General features: G+C 41.3%; 1 protein-coding gene across 11 annotated transcripts in view; it reads left to right on the top strand.

Annotated features, from left to right (window-relative positions):
- LOC1271183 (uncharacterized) overlaps positions 1-18,850 on the top strand; it is a 125,367-nt gene that overhangs the window by 88,019 nt on the left and 18,498 nt on the right. For all 11 annotated transcript variants that reach the window (XM_061656149.1, XM_061656147.1, XM_061656146.1 and 8 more), the window contains exons 3-6: positions 13,816-14,012; positions 14,143-14,314; positions 15,214-15,319; positions 17,979-18,160. In XM_061656149.1, coding sequence (XP_061512133.1) covers positions 13,816-14,012; positions 14,143-14,314; positions 15,214-15,319; positions 17,979-18,160 — 657 coding nt within the window. The remainder of the gene's footprint in view (positions 1-13,815; positions 14,013-14,142; positions 14,315-15,213; positions 15,320-17,978; positions 18,161-18,850) is intronic.

Here is an 18,850-nt window from a genome sequence, read left to right on the forward strand (position 1 = left end):
CATATCACGGCAATAACGCAACGGAAGAGGAAATGATTTTAAAAACATACAGCAAAGAGAAAGACAAGCTTGCTTCTTTATGTTGCAGTAGCAGACAACTTCGTCCTGCCAGTGAGGATGTGCAAAGAATGAAGCGGTTTTTTTACTTTCGTTGCAGATAGTTGTTCAGTCCAAACTTGTTTCCAGCACCTTTGCTTGGCTTTTGACAGGTGATTGTTTTTATCGCCTTCAGCTGTTCTGCTATTTTGATGCAACTGAAACTCACGCAAACCCAACCTGGGCACACATACCTGCACGCAGCAGAGTGAAACCTGACAAAGGTTGACTTAAATTTTCGCGATTCGTTCACCTTCCAGGAAGATCTCACCATTTACCCTAAGTGTAGGTTGGCCTATGGCACAAAAAAACGCCAAAAGGAACCAGAAAAACGTGTTCTTACCGACTTGCAATTTTTTGTAGGAATCTGATTTATTTCTTTAATCTTATTACTTATAAGAGATATTTCAAATGTTAAGGCTAACTCGTGTTAAAAGAGTACTTTAAAAGGATCTAAATGCTTTAAAGCATATCTTGTAATCCAAATAAAGCAATTCTTAGGTTCATTCCGCTTAACCTTGAACGTAATGCATAACTTTGTCCGAAATGTGACAAACTTTTTCTCCTCCTAACAACACTTACCTTCATTAGTACCGTTTTTGTTATGGCCCTTGCAATGTCACCGCGCCAACGTATCACTTCAAATGTTGTGTTCTTATAATTATAAATATAAAGCCGCGAACGAACCCGACAACCTGTCAGCGTTAATTTCTGCCTGCAAGTAAATTACAAAACCCAGAAGACCGGCAAAAGGAGCCGAAAGTATCTCCCCGCTTATACCATTTCCCGGGACTCACCACAAAGTAACTTGTGAGCGGCAAATTTGAGGCAAACATTGCATTGATGTCTTTTTCCTGCTCTACTTTCCATAAAAGCCATGCAGACGAGAGCGTAACAAAAGCTAAAAACTTTAACAGAACCGCACCATAGAAAAGCAACAACTTCCAACGCTGGATGCTGACTTAAACACACATCCCATTCCATCCGTTTGAAGATCCTCACGGTCCAAGTTGGGATTAATTTTTATTTACGACTCCCGGTCACCTTTTCGGTTCGGACAACCACAACCCGAACCCAATTATGAAGTGTCCGGCAGGCCCCCCGGATGCGTGTGTGTGTGTGTGTTGCGAGCCGTGGCGTGGAAGGACCGGACTTGACTGGGACCGACTCTGGCTGGGCTTAGCGCTTAGGCACCGCTTTTATGAAAGTCGGACCATAGGAAATGCTCATTTATCACCGGACAGTGGTCCGACATCCCTTTTCGGCCCCTCCCTCCCCTTTTCGGCCGGTTACAGTGACAAGCGAACAGCGTCTCCGTTCACGCTAACACGTCCGCCCCCCGTTTCCTGGTCACGGCACCACGATTATGGGCGTTCCAAACCCCGGATACCCGCGCGCGTTACGAAACCGAACTAACCGCAGCAGGAACCTTCAGTTTTCTTTCCTCACGGTTGTGCAGCATTTTCGCTGATCAAGAAAAGGAAAAAAAAGGTAATCGCTTTTGGAATGATTTAATAAGCTGCGTCGCACGCCTGCCAGCCGCCTGCCGCTGCAAACGCCCGAAAACAGACGCGCTTAATAACGATGGTTCATAATAATGTGTGATATTTTTATTTTTACGTTCTCACTTGCCTTTCTCTTGTGGAGTGTCACGACGCAAAAAAAACACGAAAATACATCTCGTTGGGGTGGCCGTTTTATCGGTGCGTTGAAATCTGCGTTTTCCACCAGCCCTATCCCAAAGGGCAACAAATCGGGCTCGTCTGGGGGTGCTGCAGGCGCCGAGCCGACGGTCCAAGCTGCTCTAGAGCGGTAGGCTGGTATTAGCATAATCGTGAATGAAGCACGATTACGCACGTTTTCCTCTGACGCACTGGGAAAAAATGCCTTCGGGCGGTAATTTAGTACGCCTGCAGGGTGCCTGCTTCTTATCATCCATTCGCCTGGGCAGCCTAAGTTGACAGCGCTAAGAGTTCGAGGGAAAGAGCTGAACTGATGGGGGAAAAAGAATGTAAGCATTTTTTTAATTTTATTTAATTTATTCAACAACTTTCTCTCCACGGACCGACCTTAATATAGAGGTTTAAATAATTAAACTTTGCTTTGGAGGTGTCCTTTTTGATAGCGCTTGAAAGAGGATCACACTGAATGACATCGTATCAACTCACACATACAATCACGGACCTTTCTGTAAGCGTAAACCGATCGTAAACACAATCCAATACCGGATACACAATTAATAGAAATGGATGGAATGCGAATTTTCCCTGATTTATGGATGTATATTGATGGCTTTATGCCTTTTATTCTGGAAAAAAACATATTGAACAGCACATGTATAGGGTTTCAGGACCCGTCTCTCCCCATCCCTTTCACCTTTCACTTTTTCTTCCGTCACGAATGCACATCGATCAGTTTCCACACATCGGCACGGGTTCGATTGCCGAAACCATATGGAGGAGGTAAATGAAAATTCCAAAACGAACCTTTTTACGCTTCCACAAAGGGCCGTCGATCGAGGTGCCGAGGTGGGTAACGGGTCACATTTAATTTGCTGCTCTGCGCCCTCCTCTCCGCCTGTCTGTGTTTGTATATGCCATCGGGTTTCGGAAGAAAACTCATTTCCTCCACAGTCTCATGTCGCATTTCCGGCAATCGAACACCGGGTTGACCGAACGGTACCGTTTTGCTTGTGGAACGAGTCTCATTTTAACCCCTCTATCCCCTTCCCTATCCTGCCAGCGTGCACCAAAAAACCAGTGCCCGGTGCTTGGTGCGAATGAAAAGTGGGTCGAAATTTGTCACCGATGCCTCCGATCCCACCTTGACACTCCGACCAACAGCCGGCCTGTCACTGCGGAGCCTTTCAGTAGCAAATGGGCGATCCCGTTCGGGTACAGGGAAAGCGTACGAAATAAATCCAATTTGAATATGATCGGCAGCATTCCAATGCTGCCCTCTGCTTAAAAGGATACACTCCCGGTCTAAGGTCTACGGACCATAGCAAGAACAACACACAGCGGGGAGGGATATAATTTCCTCTTTTCTTACCCCTTCGCCTGCTGGTGGAAAGTTTTTTGAATCGAGATAGGAATACAAAATACGGTCCCTTTTACGAAATCCCCACTTGCGAAACCTGCACAGCATAGAAATGTCCTACAATAAGCACGAGCACAAAGGTTAACGAAAGCTTACCGATGCCGAAGCACACTTCTCTAGGTGGGACAGTGAACTGTTTAAACAGAGAATTGTGATCTAATTTTGACGGAGAAAACATCAGACTGCAGTTTTTGACAGCAACACACGTTTGGGGAGATTTCTGACAGTGGGCAAATTACGTTATCGATATGAAGACAATTTCGACAATCGTGTTACCGATTAGTATGGATTATTAGCTTCATAGTTTGGTAGTTTTTACCCTTGAGGATAGAGTGGTTGCTTTGTCGAGGGAAATCAAGCGAAGTAGCATAACAAAACTGTGGCCAATAGGAATTCAAGTGAAGTGGAAAAATAGTTTTATTCCAATAGTGAAATTAAACGTTACATATTCTACAGGAAATTAATAAAAAGAACTCCATTGGATTCTCAATTAGTTTTAGTACAAGTTAAAAGATTACATCCTGTCCGTAGGATCTTTTAAAGGTTCAATTACACAATTGGTTACTTACTACTACTTGACTTAACGTCCGGACGTATGCGGACATGCCAGGCCTTATACAGGTTTGCGAGACTTTATTCAGTACCACGGAGACGGATAGTCCAAACTTGTTACGTGGGTCATATTAGATATGAACCCACGACGGGCTAGTTGAAAGATATGAACCCACGACGGGCATGTTTATACGTCGTGCTAGTTGAAAAATGTGCCCTGTGGTACATTTTTGGCCCCAATTTGGTTTCAATTGGATACAAACACGTTTTTGGTGATAAATGTTATCCCGAAATATGGCAGGCGGTTGACTTTGCTTTTGTCGAAAAACGCCTAAAGGTATACCTCAAGAAGCGCTTTATTGATAGTTGGCTGACAGTTCAATAGCCGCGTTCACACACGGCATATTATGCTACAAAATATCTGTCAAACATACATTTTCACTGAGGTAAGGGAAGTCTAGCAGTCTGTGGCGAATCTTTTCCGAGCAATCCAAGCTATCCATCGCTGGACTGATAACATCAATATTTGCTTGCATTCTTTTGACAGACCGAGAAAAATATCATGTTTTTATTCGTAGTTAACTTTTTTTTATTTCGATCGCTCCTAAGTCATAAGTGTTCTAACGGTTGTATATTATATTTTTCTTACAACAAGAACCCGTGTTTTACGAATTATTTTATTTTATTTGCGAGAGCTGTCTACAGCGAAGATTTGTGGTGTTTGAACGCAAAAGAAAGGGAAAAAATTCGCGAAGAAAGATATGGCTTGTGAAAACGTACCTAACAGATGGCAGGGAATCGAAGTTCAGTCAGTAAGTTCAGGCTGTGTTTTAGCTCAAAACGCCCAAAGTTATACTATTTATTTGGTCATTTGAACTTCCTGAAGAGTATAACGAACGATTCTGAAATATTTCTTCAATCATTTTCAGCCTATCTTTCAGATAATTCCTATCACAGGCTATTCCATTATATACCCGAACAAATCCCACCCGTTTCTTGAAACACATCAGGCACGTACCACCTTGCAAGGTTCAATTGCTTTCCGAAACAACAATTAGCATACATCAAAACCTTTGCAGCGTCCACGTGTCCGTGACATTTACCGAAGCAAACGAGAAGAAGCCGAAAACTTTTTCACAACCATCCTGGGAATAGGTCATTTCCATTGGATCAATTACGGTAAATTGGTTTTGCAGGTCACACAGAAACCCCTTTTCTTGCCCTTTTCTTTTTAACAATTGTTCCGGGTCTTGGGAGCGGTTTTCTCTTCCTGTTTTCTTTTCCAATGCTTTACAATAAACGAGCAAAAGTAACAGTAAAATGTCGCTTACGATGAGCATAAGACGACGGGCACGGTTGTGCACAACGTAACATCAAGTTTACTTTGAAGGTGATTCCTGATTGGCTGAAACGTTACTTTAACATCGCTCACTAAAGCGTTCCACCGTGTCCCGGTGGGACACTTTCAACTCTTCCTCTACTCTGTTTTGTTTTTGTACGTTTTCTTCCCAGAAAAATTGGGCAAACTCCAACAACTAGGAAAGTGTGTTTTGTTCGCCAATTACGCCACCAAACATTTCCTTTTCGGGAGGCAGCACTGGCACCACAACGGAGTAGCAAAGCAAAAAAAATATACTGCTCCCTCGACAACGGCGGACGCGCAGTACGCGGGTGGAATAGAAATGATTCTTCACGAACTTGTCATACCGATGTTTGACTTCCTATAGCTGTCACCCGGTGGACAGATTTTTTAGCGTCGCTCCCTTTTCAGTTTAAAAACATTTTTAAGTGAGTTACAAAGTACAACGAAAAGGAAGGAAGGCAAGGGAAAACGAGTTTAAAAACATGAACAGCAAAACAAAAAAACGCACACAGACTTCCCCAAACTGGTCCCAAGCTCGAACCGTTGAATCAACTTTCATCAAAATTCAACCAACGACATTCCACGGACAGTCAAACTCATAAAGGGTAGTGGTTTGGGCAACGAAGAAAGCACGTGGACGTGCGAGCGAGTGAAAGAAAGTAACTGCAATTCCTCGTCCAACATTGCTGCCCGTTGGCCCGCGCCAGCTGCTTTATGCGCTTGAGGGAGGGGGGGAGCTTTTCATTCCCGTTGCTTTCACCATCCCGACGCCGCATGACTCTCCTGTCCAAAGTTTAAAGACGAGTTGCGAAGCGATGCTTTTTGAATGTTCTTTCGACAGCTTCACTTTATGTTTTTATGCCACAACTCTTTCCCTCGGACGGATAAAAGTGGTTCATTTTAACCCTCTGTTTGGACGCGATTCGGCTCTATTCCCAACCCCGTTTTCTTCCGTGCCTTGTGCTGTGATGCTGTAATGCAGTAATGCTGCCAGCGTCACTGATCGAATTTAGAAGCGACTTTTAGTAGCAAGTGAAACTGACACACAGAAAACGGCGCGGTGCAAAGAACAGAACAACACACTCCCGCCGGATTCTGCTGACAACAGTGCGGGCTGCATTTTGCTCCAAACCGTAGTCATAGTTTTGCGGTTGTGAAAACTTTGCCCTTTTATCCTCCAACCCTTCCCCTGTCCCTCGGCATTAATCCATTTTTCATGAAAACCACATTTATGGAACCGATATAGCTGAAAGCGGACGAGGAAAATGTGAGAGCGCTCGTGCACCGTTTTTTTCCATCCCCACGTTGTCCAACAGTGCGAGATTGCAAAAGCACACCAAACAAAAAATAAAACACGCCAAGGACAGGAATGGAATGGGTAAAACTGGAAGGGCTTGTTCCCTATTGGCTGACTGACAAACTGAATTTAATCTCCACGTCACTGCGCAGCTCGCGCGCGCGCACGTTCTTCCACCAGCCACCGGGGGTTTCCCGGGTGTGTGTCTGTGTCGGTTTTAATAGAGAAAATCTCCCCGCTGTGGAGTGGATTTTTATTAAAAGTTTGGTCCGCGAAAGCGAACGACAGCGTTCGTTGTTACTGGTGGCAAGGCAACAAGCACCGACATGCATTAAAAAGGGCCCAGTTTTTCCCCTCCAGGATCATTACATACATGCCTTTCAACGACGGTTACACGCCTTTCAACGACGGCGGGACATAGTTTGAAGCGATGTTGATGCTTTATGGGCTTAAATCGCATTGTTGATCTGGCTTTAATGCTTTATTTTTAGTGTATGCTTTTTATAAAATTATGTGTTTTCTATATTTGTGCATAAAACATTGCTCAAGGGTAGGAGCAAAAGTAGACTTTCCAACAACTTTCTCTACAACAAATATAATCAATAGCTACTGAAGTCAGATTTCAATAGTTGAACGAGTTTTAGCTAGCATGCTTTTTAGTTGAACGCACGATAGTTGGCTGACAGTTTAATTAAAACGCTAACATTTGTTTAAAAAATCTCTAAAATATCAAAAATATTAACGACCTGCAAAGAAAAACTTCAGATTTTTTTCTAGAAAAACGTACCAACTAAAACGCACATATTCAATAGTTGGCGAAGAATCGAAGTTCAATCAGTGAGAACAGACTGTATTTTTACCATTTTGTCATACAAATCAACCAAGTTTAAAATAAACTCTTGTGTGTTTTTATTGAATAATAAAAATCCGAAAGATTTGTAAACTTTTCTTCACTTTAACTTAAAATGTTTTTTTTTATTTTAATAACAATAACAGTAATTATTATAATTTTATTTTTTTATTATTGTTATTATTATTATCATTATAATTATTATCATTATTATTATTATTATTATTATTATTATTATTATTATTATTATTATTATTATTATTATTATTATTATTATTATTATTATTATTATTATTATTATTATTATTATTCTTACTATCATTATATTATCATTATTATTATTATTATTATTAATATTATTATTATTATTTTTATTATTATTATTATTATTATTATTATTTTTATTATTATTATTATTATTATTATTATTATTATTATTATTATTATTATTATTATTATTATTTTTATTATTATTATTATTATTATTATTATTATTATTATTATTATTATTATTATTATTATTATTTTTATTATTATTATTATTTTATAATAATAATAAGAGTAATTATTATTATTATTACTCTAATTACTCTAATTATTATTATTATTATTATTATTATTGTTATTATTAATTATTATTATTATTTTTATTTGTATTATTATTATTATTTATAATTTTTATTATTATTATTATGATTATAAAAATAAAACGATATTAAAAATAGTAATATCATGATGAATAAAGGGCAAACAATTTTTAAATCCTACTGAAATAGTTCAAACAGCCAATTTCAATTTCAAGCTCAAAATATTTTTCCAATTTTTAAAGCCAATTCTATTCCCTTTCCGAACTTGTTCTCGCGTACGAAATGCAAACACGTTTGGGACATTTTCAAACGCAGCATTTTCAATTTACACCACGTCACTCGTTGGTATTTGCCATTTGACCTCGACCCCATCGCAGAGACGCCCATCTCATGTCACGGCGCAGTCACACGGTGGTTCAATATTCGTTCGTAGTTCTAAAGGATGTGGCTGTATTGTGTGTGTGTGTGTGTGTGTGTGTGTGTGTGTGTGTGTGTGTGTGTGTGTGTGTGTGTGTGTGTGTGTGTGTGTGTGTGTGTGTTGTGTTTGTGTGTCTACGAGTTAGAGCTTGCAATGTTTTGCAACGTTACACTTCCGCACAATTCCATTTTTCTTCCACGCTCTTTTTATCTCCCCTTCGTGCGAAGGCATTCAACGCGAGCCGTGTAACGGGGGAAAAAAATCAGCTGTAAAAAAAACTTAATTCCTGAAACTCGCTAGCTTTGCACACCACGGTTCACATTACGTTTTGCCTTCCAAGCCACCAACTTGTGATAAAAAAATAAAACAAAGTAAGACGATCGTTCCCCAACGAAACCATCCGACAACAAAAAAGACGAACTAGAAGTGAAGAGAAAACATCATCTAACACCCTCTAACATCCCTCGCTGGATACGTACCCTATGGGAATGCTTTTCACACCACCCAGCACCCCCTGATCGCCCCGTTCGTGGCGTGAACCCATAAAACACCCACAAAGGGCTCCGAAAACATTGAAAGTTTTAAGCGCCCGTCGCTAACCAGGCAAATCTGTTCCGAAATCTGTTCCCGGTGTTTTCCCCGGCCACGGGAGTTTGCAGCTGAATTTTGCTCAACACGGTGCACAAACAGCACGAGCGGAATGGGGACAAGAAAAATGATATTTTGAAGCAGTCCGACCGATTTGACACGCACAGCAGAGCAGCGCTAGCGGCAAGCGTGCGGAAGTACGGAACTCACTCTTGATGGAGACGCCCGGTGCCCCACAAGCAGACCACGCTGCCGAGCCTTCAACACAGGGTTGAGATGTTAAAACGATGGCAGGGCTGACAAATTCAAAGTTTACATGTTTTTCCCGTTAGTAGAGGTGTGTTTTTAAAATCTCAAACAATTGCCGTACGGTGCTGGTGACCGTGTGTTTGTGCGTCGTTGAAGCCGAGCTCGGATACTTTCAGGAGAAAGTTTTGTTTTCCGCAATATCGTCCTGCCAAACCTTCTACGGCTTTCAAACGAATCAACTGTGCAGGAAAAATAAAAGAACGATACGATCCGAATCCCCCACACCATCCCTCGCCCCTCCGCTTAAAAGTTAGATCGCTACGCCTAGAGTGAAACATAAAACGAGAATTAGAAAATGGCAAATGGGGCTGCATGTCTTTGTTGTTGTTTTTTTCTCTCCCCCAAAAGCCTTGAAACGATTTTGAACATACAAAGAATACGGCAACTTTTGGACGAGAGAGAAGAAGAGAAAAGAAAGAACTTTTCCCCTCAAGTCCCGTTTCTCTCTCCCAATCAAAACAACAAGCACAACAGACCGAAAACATCGGTCACACTGTTGCGACAAAACTTAAAATCTCGATGAAAAGAGCGGGATAAGGACAAGGGGAAAGAGTGCTCACCTCCTCCCTCCCCAGCCACAAAAGGATTAAAGTTTGGAAAACATTTCAATTGCGCTCCAGCGCTACAGTGAAGACATATCGTTTCTAATCGAAAAAGAAAATTGGTAGAAAGCACTGGCATGGGACGGGGAAAGGCTCGTAAAACAAAAACCCAACCCGGAAGGAGCAGCAATCTTAACGACGATCCGAAACGTCCCCGAAATCACTTCGCTACGCTCGATTGCAATTCAATTGACTTTCACTTCAGGGCTGCTCGCTTTGTTTATCCTTCCGCTTAGCGGTCCTTTCGGTTCGCTATTAATTTGTCAACGAAAGACGTCGAAACGATGTGTTGAACAAAACGCTGCTGCTTAAGTGGATTTTTACTTTTAATTGTACTTCGTGTAGTGGTAGGGTGGCGTAACACGTTTTCTGGGAAAGTGTTTCAAGAACGGCAAGATCAAATGTCTTTTCCATAACGTTCATTAAGGTTAGATGGCAATGGCCAAAGGTCAATAATCAACGTTTCAAACATGAATAGATATGTTAAACTTATTCAACTAATATTGTTGCACCTTTTCGTAATTTTATGCTTTTGTTGCCAATATAACTCCATTATGTTAAAAATACTCTGATCATATTCTAATAGAGCATATATTGTAATGAGAATTGCATAGTTTTGGGGGTTTTGTATAAAACCCATCCTAATCAATGTTGAATTTAAAAAGGTTTTCAAATATTTCAATCGTTTTCTTGTTAATATCAATATGGCACGCAAAAGATTTCTTGTGTAAAGCAAAATATAGTACACACACAAAAAATATAGCTTTTTTGTGTGTGCCGGCAAACATTTTTTTTCAATCCCGAACATGCAACAAAAACAACATCAAACCAACACCGTTGACAGTGTCAAAATTGTGCCAAAGCCATGCCTACAGGTTCCAGTACTGCCGCTTAGCCCCACTTTCGCTCTCCCACTCTTCCGCACAGTCCCATAAATTTATCCACTTGAGTGTTTCCGCTATAAACCTTTCATCTCGGCACATCCGGTTTCCGGGGCTGTGGGAGTAGCAGCACGGAATCAAACGTTTCGAGACGTGCATCGCAGGATGCAGGAGAGTTTTTGAACATTCGAACCACACACTCGCTAAAGCTTGCGATGTTTGAACGAGGCAATCGTTTACTCACCTTGTAGGTTGCGCTTTCTTTTTTTTTTCGATACAGAATATGCACAAAGGCAGTTGGCCTCTTTTCGAACGACACAAGTGGCATATGGTTCAGGGTTTTTTTTTGTGCTGTTAAAAACTACGTAATGTGTCTACCACTTGAGCCAGTTTCTTTCGCTCGCTTCCGTCATGTGTGCTTTCGTCCATAAAAAGAAAACTCTTTCCCATTCCTCGCTGGTGAAAAAAAGAATATAGTATCTGCCACTGAAAATTGATTGGAACATTTTAGGTTATTTTTATAATACACACAAGACAACTCCACATACTATTAGAATCCTGCAGGGTGAGCTCAAAGCGACAACCATAAACACTTGCCATACTATTCTGATCAGAAATGAAAATCGTAACTGAAGGAAATTTCATTTCAATTACTTTTTTTTTAAATCGAAATAATACACCAGAGGACGTTTATTGTAGTCATGACAGAGCCCCGCTTAATCTGCGCCTAATATTTTAATGTCATTTAAAGGATTATAGATGCAGGCCAAAAACATGATGCACCAAGGAAACACTATGCATTCTATGCATGCGATGGAAACAGTGACCAAGCCGGCCCTGTTGATCCACTTCACTAATGTAGATGCTCACAACGTGAATCCCCAAAATAAAACGTTCCGTGCAGCTTTATGGGGCAAGAGAGAAAAACAACTGACCATAACAAGCGAGAGGAAATATGTTGCTGCTTTTAAGGACTCAACACAAAATTATGTGTTGCATCGCACAATTGTTGCAAAGAATTAGGAGAGCATAAACTTGAGAAAGGGAAATAAAGCTCTCCGTAAACCTTCCCAGTATCGCTCAGGGCAATGCATTTAGATAACCGGTTTGGGATCGAAAATCGACTCCTAACCACTAACACCACCACCGTACGGTCAGCTGATGCAGAGGTGCAGTGAATGATTCATGGCCCTAAGGAGTAGAAACTGCATCCAGCATCCAGCGCTCCGGGTGGGAAAACAAATCCAACAAACGCTTGCTTCCCCGAAACGATAAAATAAATGAATACAGCTATCCACCACCTATCAGCTGCCAAATAATGGATGGCCTGTGGAGCTGGGAAAGAGTCGAGAAATTGGAAACAATTTATATTGAATGAGCTGTGTGCATTCGCTATGCACTCGCTCACACTTGCTTGCCTTCCGTTGTTATTTTGTTCATCGAAGAGTATTTCCATTTAAAAAAAATTCTAAAATCGAACATTCAATTAGACTTTTACTAAAATACAATTGTTTCCTGAAGTGTATATTTTTTTTATTTCTGTCGTGTTTTACCTAAATTGGTTGAAATAACTTTTTTTTTGATGAAAATTCCTGTTAAAACATAAATACATAAATATTGCATACCTTCAGGCTCTTCGCTCACTTGTATTACTCCCAGCTCCTAAAGGTATGCAAAAGAGTAATTATGCATGCACTTCATCTGTGTAAAAAGCTAATCTTCTTTTTAAAAAATCGTTAAAACTTACATTAGCAACTTTTTTTTTGTTAAATAGTAAATATGTAGATATGTAGTTAACATAGCAACCTCTGGCACTGGTGAAAAAAAACCTACCTCAAAACGTACTAATCTACGGTGAAATCATTATCCGTGTCTTTTGTCACTCCCCGGGGAACCGGCCACACGACACGGACCCTCTCCAAAATCCGCCACCTTCATCCCAAACTGCAAATTGCACTTCGCGTCTCTAATGCACTAAGTGAATAATGAACGGTTTTACCATTCTCACGGGCTACCTATACATGTGTGTGTGTGTGTGTGTGTGAGTGTGGAAAGGAACAAACGCGAGGAATGGCGAAACAACGTTTTCAAACATTTCTTTTATTTATTTTTCTCCATGCTGTATCCCGCACATTTGTCCCCGTGAGCGTGATAAGCGCGGTTCCGGAGCTTTCTGCGAAGCACCGGGATGAATAAAATATTAAACGTCACCGTCGCCCGTAAAAGTTGCTGCTCGCAGGTGGGAAAAGTGGGAAAAACAATCCGGGAGGGCCGGAGGAAAAAACAGTAGAAGCGTTGCGGGAATTTTGTCATCCGTGATCCTTGAGTTTTAGAAGGATGTATATACATATGCACGCTACAGTCATCTCACTGTGTCGCTTATTCCATTTTTTTTTTTTTTGTACATATCTACCGCCCTTTTGCATAAACGTGAGTGTGAAATGAATATTTCAAGCACGAGGAACCCCACCAGAATGGGTTGAGTTATCAGCGTTTTTTTGCTTTTGCGTAGTACCGTTTTGCATTTCAAACTGGATGAACCTCAAACTGGTTTTGAGCATATTGGTAAAAAAAAAGTGTCCCGCCACACTGAGCGTACACATCAAACCCAATGCGACTGAACGATGTCGGCAGTCAAGGTGCAGTGGTGGATGGGAGGATAGGGTTTTATTTGATAAATAAATGAATAATAAATTCGCGCACTAATGCGCGACGAATTACACCAAACAGGATGGAGGTAGAAAACAAAAACTGTGAAGCATAAAAAAAAAACAGGAAAGCGGTGCGCAACAGTGAATGAAAATAGGATACTTTTTTTTGCTGCTCCATTTGTTTGTTTGTAATTCGCAAATTATTTTATTTTATGCACGAGACCGACGAATTAGCAAGTCATTTTTATGAATGCATAAGCAGCCCTTCCCAAAACGTGGACGCGCTAATAAAATGCATTAAACATTGAAGACAAGCCATTTAAAAACATTTTCACTTTTCATTTTCGTATTCAAAATTGATGCTTTAAAGTGAATAGTATTTATGGAGAAATTAAATTGCGTTAAAGCTACCTTTATCGAACCAATTCTCAACTAGTGCAAGCTATTTCGTCAAGTCCTTTATTCGATTTGTATCACAAAAATTAATTGTTACTTTTTTATCTCTCTTTCTTTCTCGCACAGTGTGTTCGGCGGTGAAAATCATCAACCTGAAAGTTCCCTCCACCTACCTGCTAGATCAGACGTCCAAAACGCCAGACCCGCTAATACTGGACTGCGAGTACGAGGTGGACGAAAGCGAGAAGGGATTCGTGTTAAAATGGCTCCTGGACGGTCAACCGGTCTACCAGTGGATACCGTCGAAAAATCCTTTCCCCTTCGTAAGTACATACGCCACTAGCTGGGTTTAAACCCTAGCAGGAGGATGTTTCAAGCAGGAAATGAAACGTGTCTTGTTTTATTTCTATTTTTTTTTTGTGTCACCCACCCCAATCACCCAATCCGCAACAGCAATCTTTTAAGAACCGTGTCGACACCAGCTACGTCGTGTCGCAGGAGCATCTGCACAAGCATCGGGCGATGGCGATCATCAAACCGCTCGCCAACTTTACCGGCGAGTACATGTGCATCGTGCAAACGTACGCGTCCATCGACAGGAAGTCGGCGAAGCTGAAAATTATCGGTAAGAGAAGCTGCAATTGAGTTGTAAAGGGGTTTTCAATTAGCTTTTTTTTGGTACAATTGTATTGACAAGTGTGGGTTTTATGGTAAGGTAAGTGATTGCAATCACTCAGATGATTCCTAGCCTTTAAAATAGCAGATTCAGTATAATGACAATGTTTTGTTTTTTTGTCAGATTTGGTATAGGAATTGTTTTAAGCCTTTTCACTTAAACAATATTACAAACTAAAAAGTTCACTCGAACAATATCTCAAAGTCACTCCTGATATTTTTTATTGATTTTTTATTTTGCTATAGGCAGATCATTTAAATTATATCTATCGTACCAAATAACCTAATGATATTTCAAAATCGAGAAAAAAATATTAATTGAATTGCTTCAAACCTGATTTTTTTCTTAAATGTAATTTGAAGCCATGTTTTGGGAATATTCAATGAATGCGTCGTTATGGAACGTAGCTAGTTAACAAAAATAAATAAAATAAAATAAATTGAGCTCATTGAACGACAACCAAGGTCAGATTTGGCAAAAGTCAATGAAGGCAAGCCTAAAAAACTCATTCCATAAATGATTTTCAACGCCCAAAGGTATGCAATAAGTCAAATATTGTGCATTTATAAGCAATTTAAAACGAAAATTAAATAGTGACATTTGAATTATAACCCTGGCTTTATTCGATTAGGAATTTTTAATAAATAATACACGTAGGAACACATTTAACATTTAACATTTAACTTCTGTAGCTTAATATTGGTGCATAAAATTCAAGCAATGAGCAGTATATTCAATTTAACTAACCATCGTGAAGAATATGATCTCAAAGCATTCTATTCCACTGCTCTGGTTATATCAGAACCATTATCTAATATCAGTTTTGCTCATTCTTTCTTCCTTTCCAGTGCGGGAAAGTAAGTTCGATCTAAGCTACTACCTGAATGGCGACGGCTACATCACGGTTGATTGCCACGCACGAGACATTTCTCCGCTACCCGAGCTCCAGATACGGTAAGTAGAGGCGTCTAGCTCCCTTTCTGTAGGGGGGCTACACCGGGCTACACCTCTCGGTTCATGGTACACCTGCGGAAGAAAATCGAAAAATAACCTTCAGTTGATTGGGGCACGCGTTTGCCTTCCACTTTACAAAATGGATCTCTCACTGCGCCAATCAACCGAGTACGTGATCGAACCCATCGAACCTCCCAAAAAAGGGCTCGTCCTATACATACACACACACACGCACCGTTCACTGTGGGTCATGTTTGTGGGGTTAAAAGGGCTCCCGGTAGCTTTGCTGTCCGTTCGATTATATTTTCCAATTGAGCAATCCTTCACACACGCCCGCAGCAGCAACAAACCCCATTACCGGTCACGGTGACGCCGACCTATGGGCCATGGGACAGGAAATCATTCCCACTTTTCCCCGTCTGGCATCCTCTGGTTCAATTCCGTAGCAATATTTAACACGATTTCGACGCGATGATGGCACAAAGTATCATCCCAGTTTAATTTATGAAATAAATTATAAGTAAAATATTTGCATAATTCATTTTTCCACCCACATTACCGTCTTCATCGCCCTTCATCTGATCTGATTTACTCCCTGTTGGAACCGATGCTCGTAGTAGTGCAGGGGTTGGCAATCTTCCGGTGAACATTGTACATTTATTAAAGCAGTTGAACTAGCACTCGTGAAAAGGCGCCTAAATGTATACTTTCCATTTGCCTTTCGGAAGCTAAATTTTATGTTCTCTGTCATTTCATTTATAAATCATTTAGCTATAATGATGTCAACTTGAACTGCAAACCCCTGTCACTCTGTCCGCGGTTCAGCACCAACCTCTCTTCCCAGGTCACGGGGAACGGGTTAAGGGTTCGCTTCCGCTATTTGCACTCAGCCCAACGGTCGTGGGGGTGCGCATTTTTAAGGTTGAATGATAAATCAAACTCTCGGGCTGCCGGGTCACCGTCCCCCGTACCATAACAGCGGCCTCACACACATACACGCACAACCAATAACGAACCAGCCTTCGTTGAACGAGATGAAATCCCACAGAGAGAGAGTGAGAGAACGAATGAAAAAAATGGACGAAAAAATATGTTGTTATTTTTCCGCCTGCCTGCAACCTCGGGTTACCAGCACGGGCAAAAGGTTACGCTTGACCACATCGGTCATTTGTGTCCAGCTGGAGTTAAAATCGAACCACACCACCGCACCACCCGGATGTAGCGGGGTTGAAAAATGATAAAAGATCGCCCACGGCAAAGGTCAAACCACCGTGATGTTTTTTTTTTTCTTCTGCTGTTGCTCCATAACAAGCACCACACGAAAAAAATCCCCAAAGCTCCGGGACGCGCAGGGAGCACACATTTTGGCACCACCATCACTTCCCCCAGCACCGCTGGGTGTACGAAATTCAATCACTGAAAATCTGCTCCGGCCTCGCGTTTACGATCGACATCGATTTCCACCGGGTTGTGGCCCTGGTGGGCACCGGTGATTAAGGAAATGGTCCCTTCAACAATAATCAAACGCCCGGGCATTAATATATTTCTGGGGGAAGTAAAATATCTTCTGACCGTCCAGCTATTCCAGCCGCAAGCCCATTGAATCGGGGCTGGTGGTGGATGTTTCGGTACACCGGAACCTTCACGGGTTTCCATAAATCGTACATGCTGTTAAACATCAAGCTTACCGATGCTGCCTTAGCTGGCCGCGATGGGATGGAAAGATACTGGGCGGACGTTTTTTTATTATTTTGATTTTCATGTTACGCCTCTTGGTGGCGGTCAAGCGAGCCGTGGGAGCGAGCTTGGGATCATTTTTCATCTGCCCCTTAATCCCAAGCCGGACGCTACCGGTACCGTTTGCTGATTGATTGGACGGCAAATGAGCAGGCTCGGGTTTTTATTGGCGATTACATTATAGGCGAGCAAAACATCTATTCAAATATGAGTAAGCCGATTTGCATGCTACTTTGTTGTAGTTAGCGAACGGTGATGGTGTGATTTTAATGCGATTTGATAAAGGAGGGTTCATTGGACTTTAATTATTTCAATATTCACTTTTAAATCTGATTTACATCACAATGAATCAGTATGTTTTTGTTTTTGTGTATCCCAACATTCTACCTGTTTAAGCGCCTGAAGGTATGCACAATGATGTATTTAAACAAGCAATTTGAATATCATATCCGTTTGAACTACTTTTACGTAACAAAAACCTCATAGTAACACAGTCGTTCTTTTTGTAAAGAATGTAGTTAATTCAATAACAAAAATTTATATTTAACACTGAAATACAATTGAATCAACAAACAATCGCGTTAAGTGGCCTACATCGTCCCTCAACGTCAGAATATTTTGTTTTGTTTGTTGCTTCATTGAAAGACTATTTGAATAAATGAATAAAAAAAACTCTACGAAAAAAAGGTTCAGATCTTTACGTTATAAAGTTTATTTAATTTTTCGATATTTAGAATAAGCTTAAGACAAAAATTTCTACAAAATATTGCATACCTTTAGGCGTTAACCATAACTCGGAATCAACACACTATTTTTTACAACATAACTCGTCCTTTAATGCCCCATAAACACTCATCTTATAGTCTTTTCAGCAAAACCTTTAAATAAACCTTCGCTTCATTCTTCTCCCCCGTTACCACAGCATCAACTACGAGCTCTTCGAGACGGAAAACCTCAAATCCGTCCAGGGCGAGAACGGGCTGTACAACGTGTCCATCAGCGGCAGGATACGAAAGGATCAGCTCGAATCGCCAGCCATGATCGAGTGTCTGCTCTCGATACCGGAGACGAACTACAACAAACGCCGCTCGACGACGTACTACGGTAAGTCCCGGCGGGGATATATGTATTTGCCTCGTCACCGTCAGCTTTAACGCTTTCACCCGAACGCTCACACACACACACACATACACAAACATAAGATACAACAAGCAAGCTGTTTGCACGAGATCCATATGCATGACCGCCCTTCGCTCGCTTGCTCGCTGCAACCGCACGCTCACCATCAGCGTCAGTGTCTTCAGCGTGTTCACCTTTTTTCCACGACACCTAAACACAAACTCACCCTTCTTACACACTGCTTCCCATCCCTACCTGGCGCGTTGAACGTAACAAAACTTGACACCGGTTGAAAAGTCATTACCATTCAACCGCAGTCAACCGTGGCTGACATTCAGCTGGTGAAAAGAAATTCAGAGAGATAGGATCCTCCCGGGCGCACCGGCACGCCGGCAGCAGCAGGTCAAACGCTTCGGTCTGACTCGAGCTGCTCGAGGATTGATGCCTGTGTCCTGTTAGCTTTTAACCTTCCATGTGTCCCCTGTCGCATGTTTCTTTACGGGGAGGAAGCTGTCTTGGAACGTTGCCGGCTTTTCTTTTTTTTTATTTCGTATATGTTCTCGCGCCTTGTGTCGTTCTTTTTTGTTCGTCTTGGGCGTTTGATTTTTCTTTCCTAGCTGTGCTAACAGGCAGATGCCGATAGCGTTATCAATTTCATGCTTCACAGATAAGTCC

Source organism: Anopheles gambiae, chromosome 3 (assembly GCF_943734735.2).
Source record: "Anopheles gambiae chromosome 3, idAnoGambNW_F1_1, whole genome shotgun sequence".
Taxonomy (NCBI): Eukaryota; Metazoa; Arthropoda; class Insecta; order Diptera; family Culicidae; genus Anopheles; species Anopheles gambiae.